Consider the following 14,531-nt stretch of genomic DNA (forward strand, 5'->3'; position numbering starts at 1 on the left):
ACATGAAGATAAAGCTGTTTTTATGACAAATGGCGACTTCCTCACGCCTTCCTTTTTGCTTTCTCACAGACGCTCCCTGTCCAAAGATGCAAAGTTTTTTGACAGTGACACAGGAGTCCTGGAGGTTCCAATGACAGTGCAAGTAGCAGGCCAGGTTTGTGTCATGTTACGTACTATACACGTATACTGCAGATAAGAGCAATGTGATCCTGAATGCAGTGGGCTTGAACCTGTAGTGCAGTGCTAGTGTCCTACTTTGTCCTAAACAGAAGCGCAGCTAGCGAAGGTTGTAACCTATTTTGCTTGTAACAAGCTAAAATTATCTCCCACCCCCAAGGCCCAGTTATTCCATGGACACTAATAAGCCAAGCATAAAGGTTATCCCATATAGTTTTGCTGAAACTGTCTGCAGTAGCACAAAAATGGTAAAGTAGGTTTCAGATGTATTTGTTATCCCCTTCTTTTATTATGGAGTACCTGTTGTGCGCAAAATTTGACTACCTTAAAACCTCTTGCCCAGCAGCCAAGGCAGTTGTCATCTTTCTTGATTTCATCACATACATATAGAGCAGTACACATGTTGATGTAGTACTCTGATGCTTTAGGTCAGGGGTGTCAAACATAAGGCCCGGCAGCTAGAACTGGCCCAGCAAAGAATCCAATCCAGCCCATTGCAGTGCTTTGGGAAATGTGAAGGAGGGGAGACCTCCCATATGGTAATTGATACAAAAACATTGTAATTAAGTAAAAGCAAATAAGCAAATGACAGAAAACTTTTTCATTATCTAAAAGAGAAATTTCTGTATATATTTACAGTGATTTCAGAGTAAATTAAAAAGAAAGCTTTTTGTTAATTAACTTAGGCAAAAACATGCCAGTGCTTTTTCTGTCATTTTAAACATTTATTTCTTGCAGTTTAAGTCATGCTGACAGATTTCTTTTACTGACTACATCATCTACAAAAACTAAGACATACCATTGAAATTACACTTCTTTTTCTTATATTAAATATCTCACCGATTAAACACGTAGTTAAACATCTTTCAACTTACAGAAAAAAAGTTGGTCCAACCCACTTAAGACCAAAGCAAGCTGTATGTGGCCCTCAGTGTAAAATGAGTTTAACATTTCTGCTTCAGGTTCTGCTCTGGCAGCGTGTTTGAATAAATGAATGTTGTTTGCTGGGAAATATAGTTGGTTTAGTACATGATTCTACATACTAAGACGGGGATCTCAAACTTAAATGAGCTGTGGGCCACTGCTGGCCCTGTCATCTCACTGAAGGGCCACTTTAGTGTCCAAGTAGTACAAAACAAACAAGAAAATACCCACAAATATTTCCGAACATATAGTGTTTTGTTTGTTTTTTCATTTCAAATATTGTATAATAAGACAAAACTGCAAATGTGAACACATTTTTTTTCTCACTCTTAATCAACTGAAGCCTTTCATTGAACTACCAAATAAACACATTGGTACTCTCTTTCTGGCCAGACACGTGGCAGCACTTCTGCTATAACTTTGTTCGTATTTAACAAAATAAAAACGCTAACACAGCCAATCCCTCAACATGTTTGTACTCTCTGCTCATATTTCCTTCATGTTAAATAAGTTTTTGCTTTTTAAAGAACTTATTTGTAAGAACTTCAACAACAAACAAATCCACCCTAAAAAAAAAAAGTAACTTCATGGGCCAAATTGAATTCGATTTTTTTACATCAATATATGGGCCGCAAGTAGGGGTGACGTACTAAGATATTCATGAGCCTCAGTGATGCTCGCTACAGACAAGATGCCAGCATCTTATCTATTGCTTGTTTTTTGTAACTTAGTGTGATGCATAAATGAGACTCAGGTGTCTGTGATTTTGATTTTAAAATCACTTATCTGGCAGTATTTGACTGGATCTCTTGGCCTGTTTTGTCACTCTTTTGGGGGATTGTACTAAGACATTAGTTCATAAATGTATCATTATATATTCACATTAATGCAGCTACTGTTTACAAGGATATAAGTGGAAATTCTGGACCATTCCTCTCAAGAGGAAATGAAACTGCAGCTGAATTCCTTCATATCATCAGACAGTGTTTATTAAAAACACAGAGCAGCTGCTTAGACATTCGTGCTGTGCTTTTGCCAGCTTTTTTTCAGTAAATCTAAATCTGGACAGTCTACTTGCCAAATTGTCACCTTCCTCTACCTCCCCAGCCAGCGACTATTCACTGACTTTACTGGGACGTGGAGAGGAGAGGGCTGGGGCATGGAAGGGGTGTAGCTCTGACGAGAAGCCAAAGAGCGGGCCAGGATGTTCCTGTGATGCACCAAAGCTGTTGCCCCCAGCCCCTAGTCATGAGCTCCTGGCATTACACCATGAAAACACACACACATTCATACATACACCAACTGGTCACCAGACATCACAGCAGCCTGGAAATCAATGGTGCAGTAAACAAGCTCATCTGCTTTATACTGCTGGGGGGAAAAATTCACAAAACCTGACAAAATTTAACAAAATTGCCTCTTGTCTAGTACAATTCACATGAATTAAATGCTGTCAGAGAATAAGGCTAACGAGGCTAATGAGCTCCAAAACTTAGTTTTCTGCATCGAGGAGCTCCAAATTCATACACATTGATTTGTTCACAAAAACGTGACACCAAATTTTATTTTGAGTGGATCTCAAACACATCACCCTGCCTCCATGAATACTCATTGGAGCATGAAATGTGTATTAATCCACTGCTTAAAATAGTCTCGAACAAATGTTCTGTTTTACTCCTGCCTGAGAAACATTTCCTGTAAAAGCTAGAGAGCTCAGCTGTTCATGAAAGAGAAATAAAGACATGACCAGACCTCAAAAATTATAGACTAGGACTAACTAATTGTAAAAAATGTACTTAGGTCGGTGCTTTGTAAAGCCGACTCTGAGCCACAGCCCTGTTTTGGCTTGCACACACACACACGCGCGCACACACACAAACATAGACGCATTTCTATCAGTGCAGGGTAATGAAAAATGACCGAATGCACAAAAATTGCTCGATTTTAGCCATGACTGATGTTAAACATCAATTTGATTCTTTCGATAATTCAACTGCATCTGTCTGTTAATTCACAGACTTGAGAAGTCTTTGTAAATTAAAGCAACATCAGTCTGTAATATGCCCATGTTTTTGACTCAGAATATGATAATGTATAATTAAGATTTAAAAAGTGATACCAGAACAGTTTTCAGGACAGCCCGTGGAGTTGTATTATATAAGCCAAACTTTTTCTGGGGCAGGTTAGCAATATTATGATAAAGTGAAATTAAAAGAAATTCCATGTTGTACTTAAAAAAGAAAGACAGATTTACCTTCACTGATATAAAGATGTTTGTCTGGAGAACAAAGATGTAAAGATGCTTCATGTTTGTGCAGGTGCAGCCTGCCCATTTCACCGTCCACGCCATTGTGACCTCCTCAGACCTGCAGTTTGACCACAGCGAGGTGGACTTTGGCTACTGTTCCATTTACCAGTCAGTCAAGAGCAGCATTCGCCTCACCAATCTGTCCCTCCTACCCCAAGACTTTGGCTTCTTGGGTGTGCCTGAGGTACTGCATGAATGATGTGAAAACCTTTTCTTCTATTAAGTGTTAATGTGTTAGTGAGGTAGAGTTGCGTGGATCCAGATACAAGCATTGCTATCTTTGCAGATAATGTTATGTTTATGGAAGAATCATATTTAGTCCACATCCCACTTTCACTGTTTGTTCCATTCCACAGGGTTCCTCCTATTATTAAAATTTGTTAGGTTTGCATAAACAGTAACTTTATATAGCTCTTATAGTGTAAAGAGAGTGAACAGTAAACAGAGAGGCTGTTATCCTACATTGTTTCCTCGTAATCCCCCGTGCTTAAGAAGACAATGTGCATCCTGTGTTTGGATTGGCAGATTCTGCTGCCACCAATAAAAGCAACAACAGACGGAGGGATAATTACTTAATGTAAATGCTTTAAATGGCTACAGCAACCAGCATCAGAGTCTAAGTTAGATTTCATGAAAACATCCTGAGTTATAACTTTAAAGCTTTTGTTTTTTCTCTAAATCAAGTTTATTGAGGTTCAGCCCAATGATGGATTTGGTACTCTGCTCCCACAAGAAACCCTGGAGGTTGATCTGATTTTTAGTGCCCAAACTGCCAAAGAGTACGTCTTTCAGCTCAGCTGCAAGTCTGGAATTAACAGGTTAGTTTTAAATCCTACACTGTGTGTAAATGAAGGACATTTACTCTTTATGGCATCATTGTGTCTGCTTAAACATTCAGTCTTTTGTACTTATCTGTTGATAGGACAATCACTGCCTTTACTGAATGTTGTGATCCCGTTTATTCAATTAAATCCAATACCTACTGATCCATAGCAAAAACATTCATTTTGTCATCAGAGATTTTCTGCTGTCTTGCCGAGCAGTGGGTGTCCACCCACCACTGGAGCTCTCCCATTTTCTGGTTCAGTTTGGAGCCACAGCAGTAGGTGACCAGTCCACTGCCATGCTGTTCCTGAGCAACCGTCAAACGGGCCGTGACCAAAATAGACAACCAGTCTCTCCAGGGGTCAAGGCGCCTGTAATGCCCCGTTTGTTCTCCTTCGCCCTGCCAGAGGACTCAGACATCGACATCAGTCCGTCTGCAGGACGCCTTCTTCCTGGAGAGGTGCGGTATAACACGTCTTATTAAGCTTACACTTATGTTAAAGGAACACACCACCGGTTTTATACATAGAAGGTTGCTAGTGTGAAGAAGACTTCAGATTTATAACAGTTAGACAGTCTATTTAAATCTACTTAGTAGCTTATTCTAGAGTTAGCTGAAAGTAATTATTAACTGAATAATTTCATGTTATAATATCTGTAAAATAATACAATGTGGGCCATCTGTTTTTTTTGTCCTTACCACTTAAGAGTACACATCATCCAGCTCCATCCATCCAAAATCTCACATCAGCCCCAAAAACAGATTAATCTCCTTCTGAATGCATTTATAAACCTGAATGGACAAGATAGTGTGACCTTTTGTTTCTATAAAGAAATTAAACATTAGAGAAAGCGGTTAGTTTTTATTTACTACATCTTGGTTAAAAATGATCTTAATAAGCACAGAGCTAAGGAACCAAACCATCTGTGCTCAGGGGGAATTATAAGTGTAATGATGCTCTCTGCTGGACACCTGATGGAAGTGAACAAGCACTATTTATAGATATAAATGGGGGAAAAAAGCTCAATGAAAATCATTTCTATTGGTTCTGACAGTCTAATTTTAAGTCTTATTTTCCAGATGACCACTTACCTCCAGACTCCAGTATTTTTTTTATTTAAACTTTATTTTCCAAGCAAGATATTAAGAATAATATATTTACAGTGACAACTTCACAAGTGCTAGAAGGCACAGAGATCCAGGGTAATATATCAGTCCGCTTGAATTGTTACAAACCAGTAACCCCAAAACAGGACACTGCTGAAAGCTAATTTCAACCTTAATATGAAGCAGAGGTTTGAAGTTAAAAAGTGATATGGTGTAGGAACACTGTAGCGTGAAAGAAACACACAGAAATATCCCGTGTTATCCTCTAAATCTGAGCAATTTCAGACATATTACCGTCTCTCCTCTACCCCAGAGATGTCTTGTCCAGGTAACGTTCAAACCCAGACTGTTGGACCAGGAGATCAAAGAAGAGGCGCTCCGTCGTCTTCATCGAGCCAAGTTGCTCTATGAGAGTGAGCTCGAGGGAAACAGACTCGCTGAACAGGAGGTACAGCTTCACACCCACCTTCCCACTCCAGCCACTGTCCGCTTGTGCCAGGGTTTTTAAATGTGAACACATCTTAAGTGACTAAATGTTTTTTTTTTTACTTTCATAATCACACAGAACATTTTTTTTGCAAGATGTAGTCCCTTCAGTCATCTACCTTAGTATGAACCCATCACTCATGTTCATGTGCATTGTAAGGCAAAACTGGAGATCCCACTGGAACCTAGTAAGGGGAAAAAGGCGTCAGTGAATCCAAAAAACAGCAAGGTGTCCAATGAAGCAGAGAAAGGAAAGCAAAGTGAATCCCCAGATCCTGGCAACATAGTACCAGGGTAGGTTTCTACAGATTATTTACTCAATCTAATCAAACAGATCCAGTTTGCTGGACTGCAAATAAAAAATGTTTCTCTAATTGCACTTCCTTTCAAAAGGCTAAATCTAATTAATACCTTCTGAGATCCAACAACACTAGAATATCAACTACTAACAAAGCTTTTCTTTTTCTTTTTGTTGTTGTTGGTTTTTTCTTCTTATTCCAGTGACTAATTGATTTCAGCAGCATTCCCATTTCTTTTCATTCACGGTGATCACAAAATATATTCATTTACAAAATTCATGAACCACCCATCATTTCCTTACAAGGAGTCAGAATTTCTTGTAATTTTTTAAAGTGGACTTGAGCAGTAGTTCTCCAGGCTTTATGAAGGTCTTTCAAAGGTTGTCTACAGACTTTGGTTGGTTATTCACTCATTTTCTGTCCAGTCCAAAGGAATGCACTTGTGTTTGTTAAGCCACTTAACACTGACTTATGAATCATTCAAGGATAAAAAAGCCACTGAACCATTGTTGTGTCTACACAAAGGATTAGTTTTAAATTCTATCTTTAGGCACTTTGAGAGATGCATCTGGCCCTTCAGCTGATTCGTCTATTGTTCACCCAAACCTCATCAAAAATGGTCTCAGTGGAAGGTCCGCTGTCAAGATGTCATTCTTAAGGGAGGGAAACAGGGGGAATAGGTTGCACAAGAACTGCACTGAGAATCAGGGGCAACAGATCATATGGAGTGATAAATCCAAATTTTAAATTTTTAGTCCAAATATTCATCAGTATATATGAAGGACAACAGGAGAGCAGTACAACAGTAAGTGTCTACAGCCATCTGTAAAACATGGTGGAGGCTCCGTCATGGTTTGGGGCTGCATTTTAGTCTGTGATGTTTGAGCTCTTGTCAAAAACACGCTGCCAATGGAGTAAAAGGATACACAGATAGAAAAACACACAATATAACATTATCAGTCATGGATTGGTCTCCCCAGAGCCCAGACCTCAAGCAGTGTGAAATGATCTTGACAGAGAACAGAACAAAAAGCAGCCAACATCCAAAGAAGAGCTTTGAATAATAATAATAATAATAATAATAATAATAATAATAATAATAATAATGCATTTTATTTGAGGGCACCTTTCAGAGGGGTTGAGGAGCTGTGGATAGATGGAAGGTGGTCATGGACGGCAGATGAAAAAACAGCTGGGTTGATATTACTAATTTTCCTAAAAGTGATATTACGAGAGATACAGGTTTTGGAAGCGGTTATGTTTGCATCAAAAGAAATAAACATATGATCAGACTGGGGAAACAATGTGGCTTTACAATGGGTGGGGGTAATGCCAGAACAACAGACCAAATCCAGGATATGACCTTTAGAATGGGTAGGAAATTCTATGTACTGTAGAAGCCCAAAACTTTCCAGGCAGGAGGTAAAATCTCTGAAAAGAGGGATTTTATCATTGTCCACATGAATATTGAAGTCACCAGCAATGATCAGATTTGGAGAAAGTACAGAGAAATGAGTGAGAAGAGCAGAAAATTCATTTAAAAACTCCTTATTTGGCTTAGGTGGCCGATAAACAGTACATATGATGGTGGGGGTAGATCCAGGGAGCTGTAGTGCAATGTATTCAAATGAATGGGAGGGAGGGGCAGAGACAGGGAGTAATTCCCAGTGCTTCCGGTGAATTATCGCGAGACCTCCGCCCCTCCCCGAGATGCGAGGTTGACAGGTGTAAACAAACTCAGACGGAGTGGAGTCATTGAGAGAAACAAAGTCATTGGGCTGTTGCCATGTTTCAGTCAAGCAAAGAAAGTCCAACTTACGATCACAGAGGAGATCATGGACCAGATGTCCCTTACCAGGGAGAGAGCGGATGTTTAATAGACCAAACTTGATGCTGGAGTTACCATGCCTGACAGTAGGCTTAGTTGATCTAGCCAGGTGGGCCAGCACACTGTGGTCAACAGCCCGGTCAGTCTTGCAGGGAGGACGACGAGTTTTTGACCAGATGGAAAATATTGAGTTAGTGTCACTGATGTTGAATCTCCTTCAAGCCTGGAGAACTATTCCTGAAGATACTTAAATAAACTACAAGGTTTTCTAAGAGAGTTCAGGCTGTGTTCAAGAATAAACGAGGGCATACCAACTATTGACTTTAAGGTTTGTTGGAATTGTACAAAAAAAGTGCTCGCAACAAGGAGTCTTTTTATATGTTTAATTGTTACTCTTTTCCTTTTAAGGTCAAGTTGGTACGAGGAGGCCAAGGCCTCTCTACTATACTCCTTCAGGAAACGTTATAGAGAGTACACCATTCCCTGCTTTGTGTCAGATGGAGACCCTCCAGAGGACGACAAACTAGTCCAGCCAGCATGGAGGTCAATAATCAGCTTCCATATACACGTGTACAGCACACTGTAGGCCCCGTCATGTTAGGTTTTTGTCATGTAGAGGTGGGCAGATCCATCCAAATATAGATATCAGATTAATACTAGTGCAATAGGATCGATTCTTTGTTTTTATCCTGTAAGTTCAGTATGTAGCCCACTGAAATGTCTTATGTGTTGTTTTTTTCTAATTAAATGACATACCACCTCTTCAAAAACCTAGTTTCAAAATGCATGAAAATGTTTAAAGTTGTGTTTATTTGTATTAACCATTTATTGTGGAAAGAAAAAATTATTTAGTGGTCATTAAAAAATTTGCAGATTGATGATGATTGGTCTCATACATCATCACACACTGGTCTCCACTATATAATTTGCCTTTATAGGTTAAAAGTATCAGTATCTGTGTTGGTATCAGCAATCCTGACCCCGGTATTTTACTTGGTATTAGATTCATACCTTATTTTGTATTATCAACAAACCTTCTATATACAACTGGCTATTGCATATAAGGAACACTTTTTAAGCTACCCACAATATCAAACGTCAACACCAGCCCTCGTTTCGTAGTGTCTCTGATTTAATATTTGTCAAGTTTGTTGTCACTTATTTTTTGTGTTGTGAGGGGTTTGATTCTGCTCCCCCCACCTGACTGCTTAAAATGACAACCATAACAACAGTTAGGCTCCCAGTTTACCTCTGTTTCTTCCTATTTCTGTGACGGTGACATTACCTTGAGATAACTGTGTTTCCATGTGGAGTTTTTGATAAGTTGAATAACCAAAATTATTTGACATCTGACTTCAAGCACAAGACCTGACAAAATGTGGTTGTTGACCTGTGGAGCATTTACCACTTTTCTTTTTATACAAATAAGTGTGCGTAACTAAATGCCTCTAGAGTTTTAATAGTCTATTAAGGGAGCATGTATGTCCAAGAAATAGAAGATTTCTTTAGCTGGTATAAATCTCAGAAATAGTTCAAAAAAGGTGCATTTCAAAAAAGTTAATACTCCACTAAAAAAAAGTTTGTTAATGGCCCCATCTCAGTTTTCTAGGTTGGTTTTGTGCTAGAATAATTATATTACAAGAAGGTATTCAGCTTCTATGGTGAAGATCATATTACACTTCTACATCTCTTATGTCATTTAAGCTTCATTTTAATAAAAAAAAAAAAACAACAACAACATATATGGATCTGCATTCATCAGATGTTCTTTACCTCCTCAGTCCCTTCAATACGCTCTACTTGAAGCTTCAGTGTCCTGCTGTACAACCCCCTCTAGTGGTGATATCCAACAATGGCTGCAATATCATAAACTTCCATCAGGTGACAGTGGGTGAGTCGTTTATAAAAAATGTATAGTTACATTAAAAACGCTTAAATAATGCTGGATTTTTATTCTTATCTACCTTGTTGTATTTGTGTCTTCCATTTGTAGGAGAAAGAGTGATTAAAAGGTTTACAGTTCAGAACATTTCACAGGAATCTTTGGATGTATCCTTTCTTTTTCTTTTTGTTTTTTACAAAACTATTAATTACCTTGCTGACAGCTTTAAACATTTGTGATACTCATGATATTCATAATACATATGTATGTGGTTTTTTTCCCTTTTCTGAATTTATCTGTGTGAAGGATTTTTCAGTAATGTGTATTATGTGCACACTGTGTTGCTTTATACACAGCAGAATTCAGATATTTGGTGTTAAAGTTCCATTTTGACTTTCAGAACTAAATAATTGTGCATGAAAGAGTCAGGTCACCCAAATTAGACAAATAAAGCACATTTTCTTTGTTATCTCCAGAAGAATTTATCATCACAGACAGGTGGTGATTTGAGGATATCAAAATCTGGAGAAAGGTGCATTTCATGGCCCATCTCTCAAACTCTCAGACACCATGGTATCGCACTGATTACAAGGTTTATAGACTGTGGTTTGGAGAAAACTATTTATAGTGCGCACTGTGACATTTGCCAGCAGCATCATAAATGAAATTCTGTTCACCATCATTGCATTAGGATGGAAGCAGGCTGTTGGTGTGTCTCTGGGGTTGAAGATGCTAACTATTAATCTCAACATCCACATTTCTAGTCTGGCTTTGGGGCTTTTGTTTCACTTCATTTCCTGTCTTAGTTTCACCATAATTTCTGTTTGTCTCTACTTTCTGCCAGAGACAAACAGATCTTATTTAGCTCATGCTAAATAAAAAAGAAATTGCAAAAATCTGGAAAAGTCCTATCAGGGATGACATGTGAACAACAACAAGTTGAAGAAAAAGATGTTATGTGTTCAAATGGATCACCACCGATAGCACAGATTACAGTGGGGCAAAAAAGTATTTAGTCAGCCACCGATTGTGCAAGTTCCCCCACTTAAAATGATGACAGAGGTCAATAATTTGCACCAGAGGTACACTTCAACTGTGAGAGACAGAATGTGAAAAAAAAATCCATGAATTCACATGGTAGGATTTGTAAAGAATTTATTCGTAAATTAGGGTGGAAAATAAGTATTTGGTCACCTCAACCAAGGAAAATCTCTGGCTCTCACAGACCTGTAACGTCCTCTGTAAGAAGCTTTTCTGTCCCCCACTCGTTACCTGTATGAATGGCACCTGTTTGAACTCATCATCTGTATAAAAGACACCTGTCCACAGCCTCAAACAGTCAGACTCCAAACTCCGCCATGACCAAGACCAAAGAGCTTTTGAAGGACACCAGGAAAAGTATTGTAGACCTGCACCAGACTGGGAAGAGTGAATCTACAATAGGCAAGCAGCTTGGTGTGAAAAAATCAACTGTGGGAGCAATCATCAGAAAATGGAAGACATACAAGACCACTGATAATCTCCCTCGATCTGGGGCTCCACACAAGATCTCATCCCGTGGGGTCAAAATGATCATGAGAACGGTGAGCAAAGATCCCAGAACCACACGGGGGGACCTGGTGAATGACCTGCAGAGAGCTGGGACCAAAGTAACAAAGGTCACCATCAGTAACACACTACAACGGCAGGGAATCAAATCCCGCAGTGCCAGACGTGTTCCGCTGCTGAAGCCAGTGCATGTCCAGGCCCGTCTGAAGTTTGCCAGAGAGCACATGGATGATACAGCAGAGGATTGGGAGAATGTCATGTGGTCAGATGAAACCAAAGTAGAACTTTTTGGTATAAACTCAACTCGTCGTGTTTGGAGGAAGAAGAATACTGAGTTGCATCCCAAGAACACCATACCTACTGTGAAGCATGGGGGTGGAAACATCATGCTATGGGGCTGTTTTTCTGCCAAGGGGACAGGACGACTGATCCGTGTTAAGGACAGAATGAATGGGGCCATGTATCGTGAGATTTTGAGCCAAAACCTCCTTCCATCAGTGAGAACTTTGAAGATGAAACGAGGCTGGGTCTTCCAACATGACAATGATCCAAAACACACCGCCCGGGCAACAAAGGAGTGGCTCCGTAAGAAGCATTTGAAAGTCCTGGAGTGGCCTAGCCAGTCTCCAGACCTCAACCCCATAGAAAATCTGTGGCGGGAGTTGAAAGTCCGTGTTGCTCGGCGACAGCCCCAAAACATCACTGCTCTCGAGAAGATCTGCATGGAGGAATGGGCCAAAATACCAGCTACAGTGTGTGCAAACCTGGTAAAGACCTATAGTAAACGTTTGACCTCTGTTATTGCCAACAAAGGTTATGTTACAAAGTATTGAGTTGTATTTTTGTTATTGACCAAATACTTATTTTCCACCCTGAATTACGAATAAATTCTTTACAAATCCTACCATGTGGATTCATGGATTTTTTTTTTCACATTCTGTCTCTCACAGTTGAAGTGTACCTCTGGTGCAAATTACTGACCTCTGTCATCATTTTAGGTGGGGGAACTTGCACAATCGGTGGCTGACTAAATACTTTTTTGCCCCACTGTATGTAAATACTTCACCACCAACACTCTACAGTGAAACCTGAGATTATTCCATCATTTCAGATGTACCTGGACATTTAATCCACTTCACCTTATGAATGGCAGCTCTTTACATGTTTTACTTTCATGTCCACAAATCAAAGATTACAAAAAACAAAATCAATGCACTGCTTCTACTACTATAATATTCACCGTAGCTTTTCTTTAACCCTTTATAAGCTGAGCTCGTCGGTGTTGGACATGTACAGTCCCTTTTCCCTGCTCAATGCTCTTAGATCCATAAGACCTGGAGAAAAACACACTCTGATTCTCGCCTTCAGTCCAACTTTGGAAAAAAAGGTGGGTTAACTATGTAAATATTATAATTTAGCTTTGAGTGACAAGCCGACCATCTGTGTTAATACACTGAGTCTTCTTTGTACCTGTTTATGTAAAATTAATCAAGTATAATGATGAACACACTCATCTAACCTGTACTGTTCCAGTGCTGTGACATGCTGGAGGTGCGGTGCCAGAAAATGACCCTGGAAATGACTCTTCTCGGGGAGGGAATAGTCCCTGCTGTCACCTCCTCCCACAATGGAGATGTTCTTGACTTTGGCTATGTGCTGGAGAAGGAGACTGCCTCACAAGTCGTGAAGGTGTGTGAAAGTTAATACGAACAAAAAAAAAACAAAAAACTGTCGCTAGTTACTTTTGAAAACTAATTTCTTAGTGGACTGAAAAAAACTCACTTGGTTAACTTTGATGTAATTTTATTTAAGTACATTAACTTAAACATATTTTATGATTCATGTAAACACTAAGTGGAACGAGTAAAAATGGTAAAAGGGGCCATTTTCATGTGTTAATCATAGTGAGGAGACTCACAGGTTTTATGGTTATAGTCATGGATGCGTTAGTATAACTCTGAGCCATATGAAAACACTCACAGCTAAAGCTGATGCTAAAAACGTGTTGGGTGTTTTCTATTTCTCTTTCAAATGGGTCGTTCCATATAGATCTCTCCTTAACCCTCCTCTACCTCCTTTTTCTCCTGGTCTCCCATCCCTTCTTTGCACTTCACTTCCTCTCAGATTGTTCCCGTATTTGTTGGACTATTTCATTTTCATCATCACGTCACCATTAAGAAAAACAAAGGCAGCACCATGCAAGATATTTTTAGACTACAGAGTAATGAGGGGAAAACAGCCTCGGTCACTGGCATTAAATCTCGTTCTCCCTGCAGTTGCAGAACAGCTCAGCGGTGGCAGTGAGCTTCAGGGTGATGCTCGCTAGTCTCTCTCCCTTCAGACCTCAGGGTGGAGCTGACCGGGTGGCCTTTCTGCTAGAAGAATATGCAAACTCCCATGTCCACCCTGCTGTGGGTAAGATTTGTTTGGAGCTCCAGAAGGGAAAACAGATTGCAGCTTGTATTTTTAACACTTTGTCCGTATTTCACTGCTCACGTAGACGTTTTTGTAGTATTTGACTACACATACTACTAAACTTGACCTTAACTTGACTTTAATACAGTATTACCTACTAGAAGTATTGTATAAGAGAGCACAAATGTGCACCAAATAGCCCAATAGTTTAAATTTCCACAGTTTCATAAATTAAAACTAGCAGTTTTTGCATAATCCCACTGACAGACAAACACATCTGAAACTGTAATAATGCTGTAAATGTCAGAATATTTGCTTAAAAAAAACAGGAGGGTAATGTGCTCCAACAGTTCAATTCTTTCATACTGACCTAGCAACGTGTTTTCTGGCTTGTGCAGGGACTCAGAACTACAGTGGGTTGAGTGTGTTCAGTGTGGTGCCAGTAGAGGGCAGCATTCCTCCAGGGCAGAGCCAAGAATTCACGGTCACCTTTCAGCCTGACCACCCGTCTGTCAACTACTCTGACAAACTCACCATAGAGCTCATGAATAAGGTCAGAGGGGCGCACACGTGTACAGATTTACACGCTCTTTCAGCTGTGAATGCATGCGTGCTCTCACCCTGTCCTTGTCCTCAATCACTGCTTATAAAAACTGATCGCATGGCCAAGGTTAAAACACTGTTCCTAATGCATTCATGTTATTTAGATGTCCTTACTGCAGCCTGGACGT

General features: G+C 39.6%; 1 protein-coding gene across 6 annotated transcripts in view; it reads left to right on the top strand.

The window, feature by feature from the left end:
• cfap74 (cilia and flagella associated protein 74) overlaps window positions 1–14,531 on the top strand; it is a 56,164-nt gene that overhangs the window by 38,756 nt on the left and 2,877 nt on the right. For 5 of the 6 annotated variants that reach the window (XM_082519325.1, XM_082519326.1, XM_082519328.1 and 2 more), the window contains 13 exons: window positions 70–154; window positions 3,420–3,593; window positions 4,094–4,227; window positions 4,427–4,694; window positions 5,656–5,790; window positions 5,989–6,122; window positions 8,364–8,498; window positions 9,737–9,846; window positions 9,949–10,004; window positions 12,653–12,772; window positions 12,919–13,074; window positions 13,662–13,800; window positions 14,199–14,353. In XM_082519325.1, the coding sequence (XP_082375451.1) occupies window positions 70–154; window positions 3,420–3,593; window positions 4,094–4,227; window positions 4,427–4,694; window positions 5,656–5,790; window positions 5,989–6,122; window positions 8,364–8,498; window positions 9,737–9,846; window positions 9,949–10,004; window positions 12,653–12,772; window positions 12,919–13,074; window positions 13,662–13,800; window positions 14,199–14,353 (1,801 nt within the window). The remainder of the gene's footprint in view (window positions 1–69; window positions 155–3,419; window positions 3,594–4,093; window positions 4,228–4,426; window positions 4,695–5,655; window positions 5,791–5,988; window positions 6,123–8,363; window positions 8,499–9,736; window positions 9,847–9,948; window positions 10,005–12,652; window positions 12,773–12,918; window positions 13,075–13,661; window positions 13,801–14,198; window positions 14,354–14,531) is intronic. The other variant, XM_082519329.1, reaches the window with a different exon arrangement.

The sequence above is a fragment of the Aulonocara stuartgranti genome (genome assembly GCF_965226115.1).
Source record: "Aulonocara stuartgranti genome assembly, chromosome: 20".
Lineage (NCBI taxonomy): Eukaryota > Metazoa > Chordata > Actinopteri > Cichliformes > Cichlidae > Aulonocara > Aulonocara stuartgranti.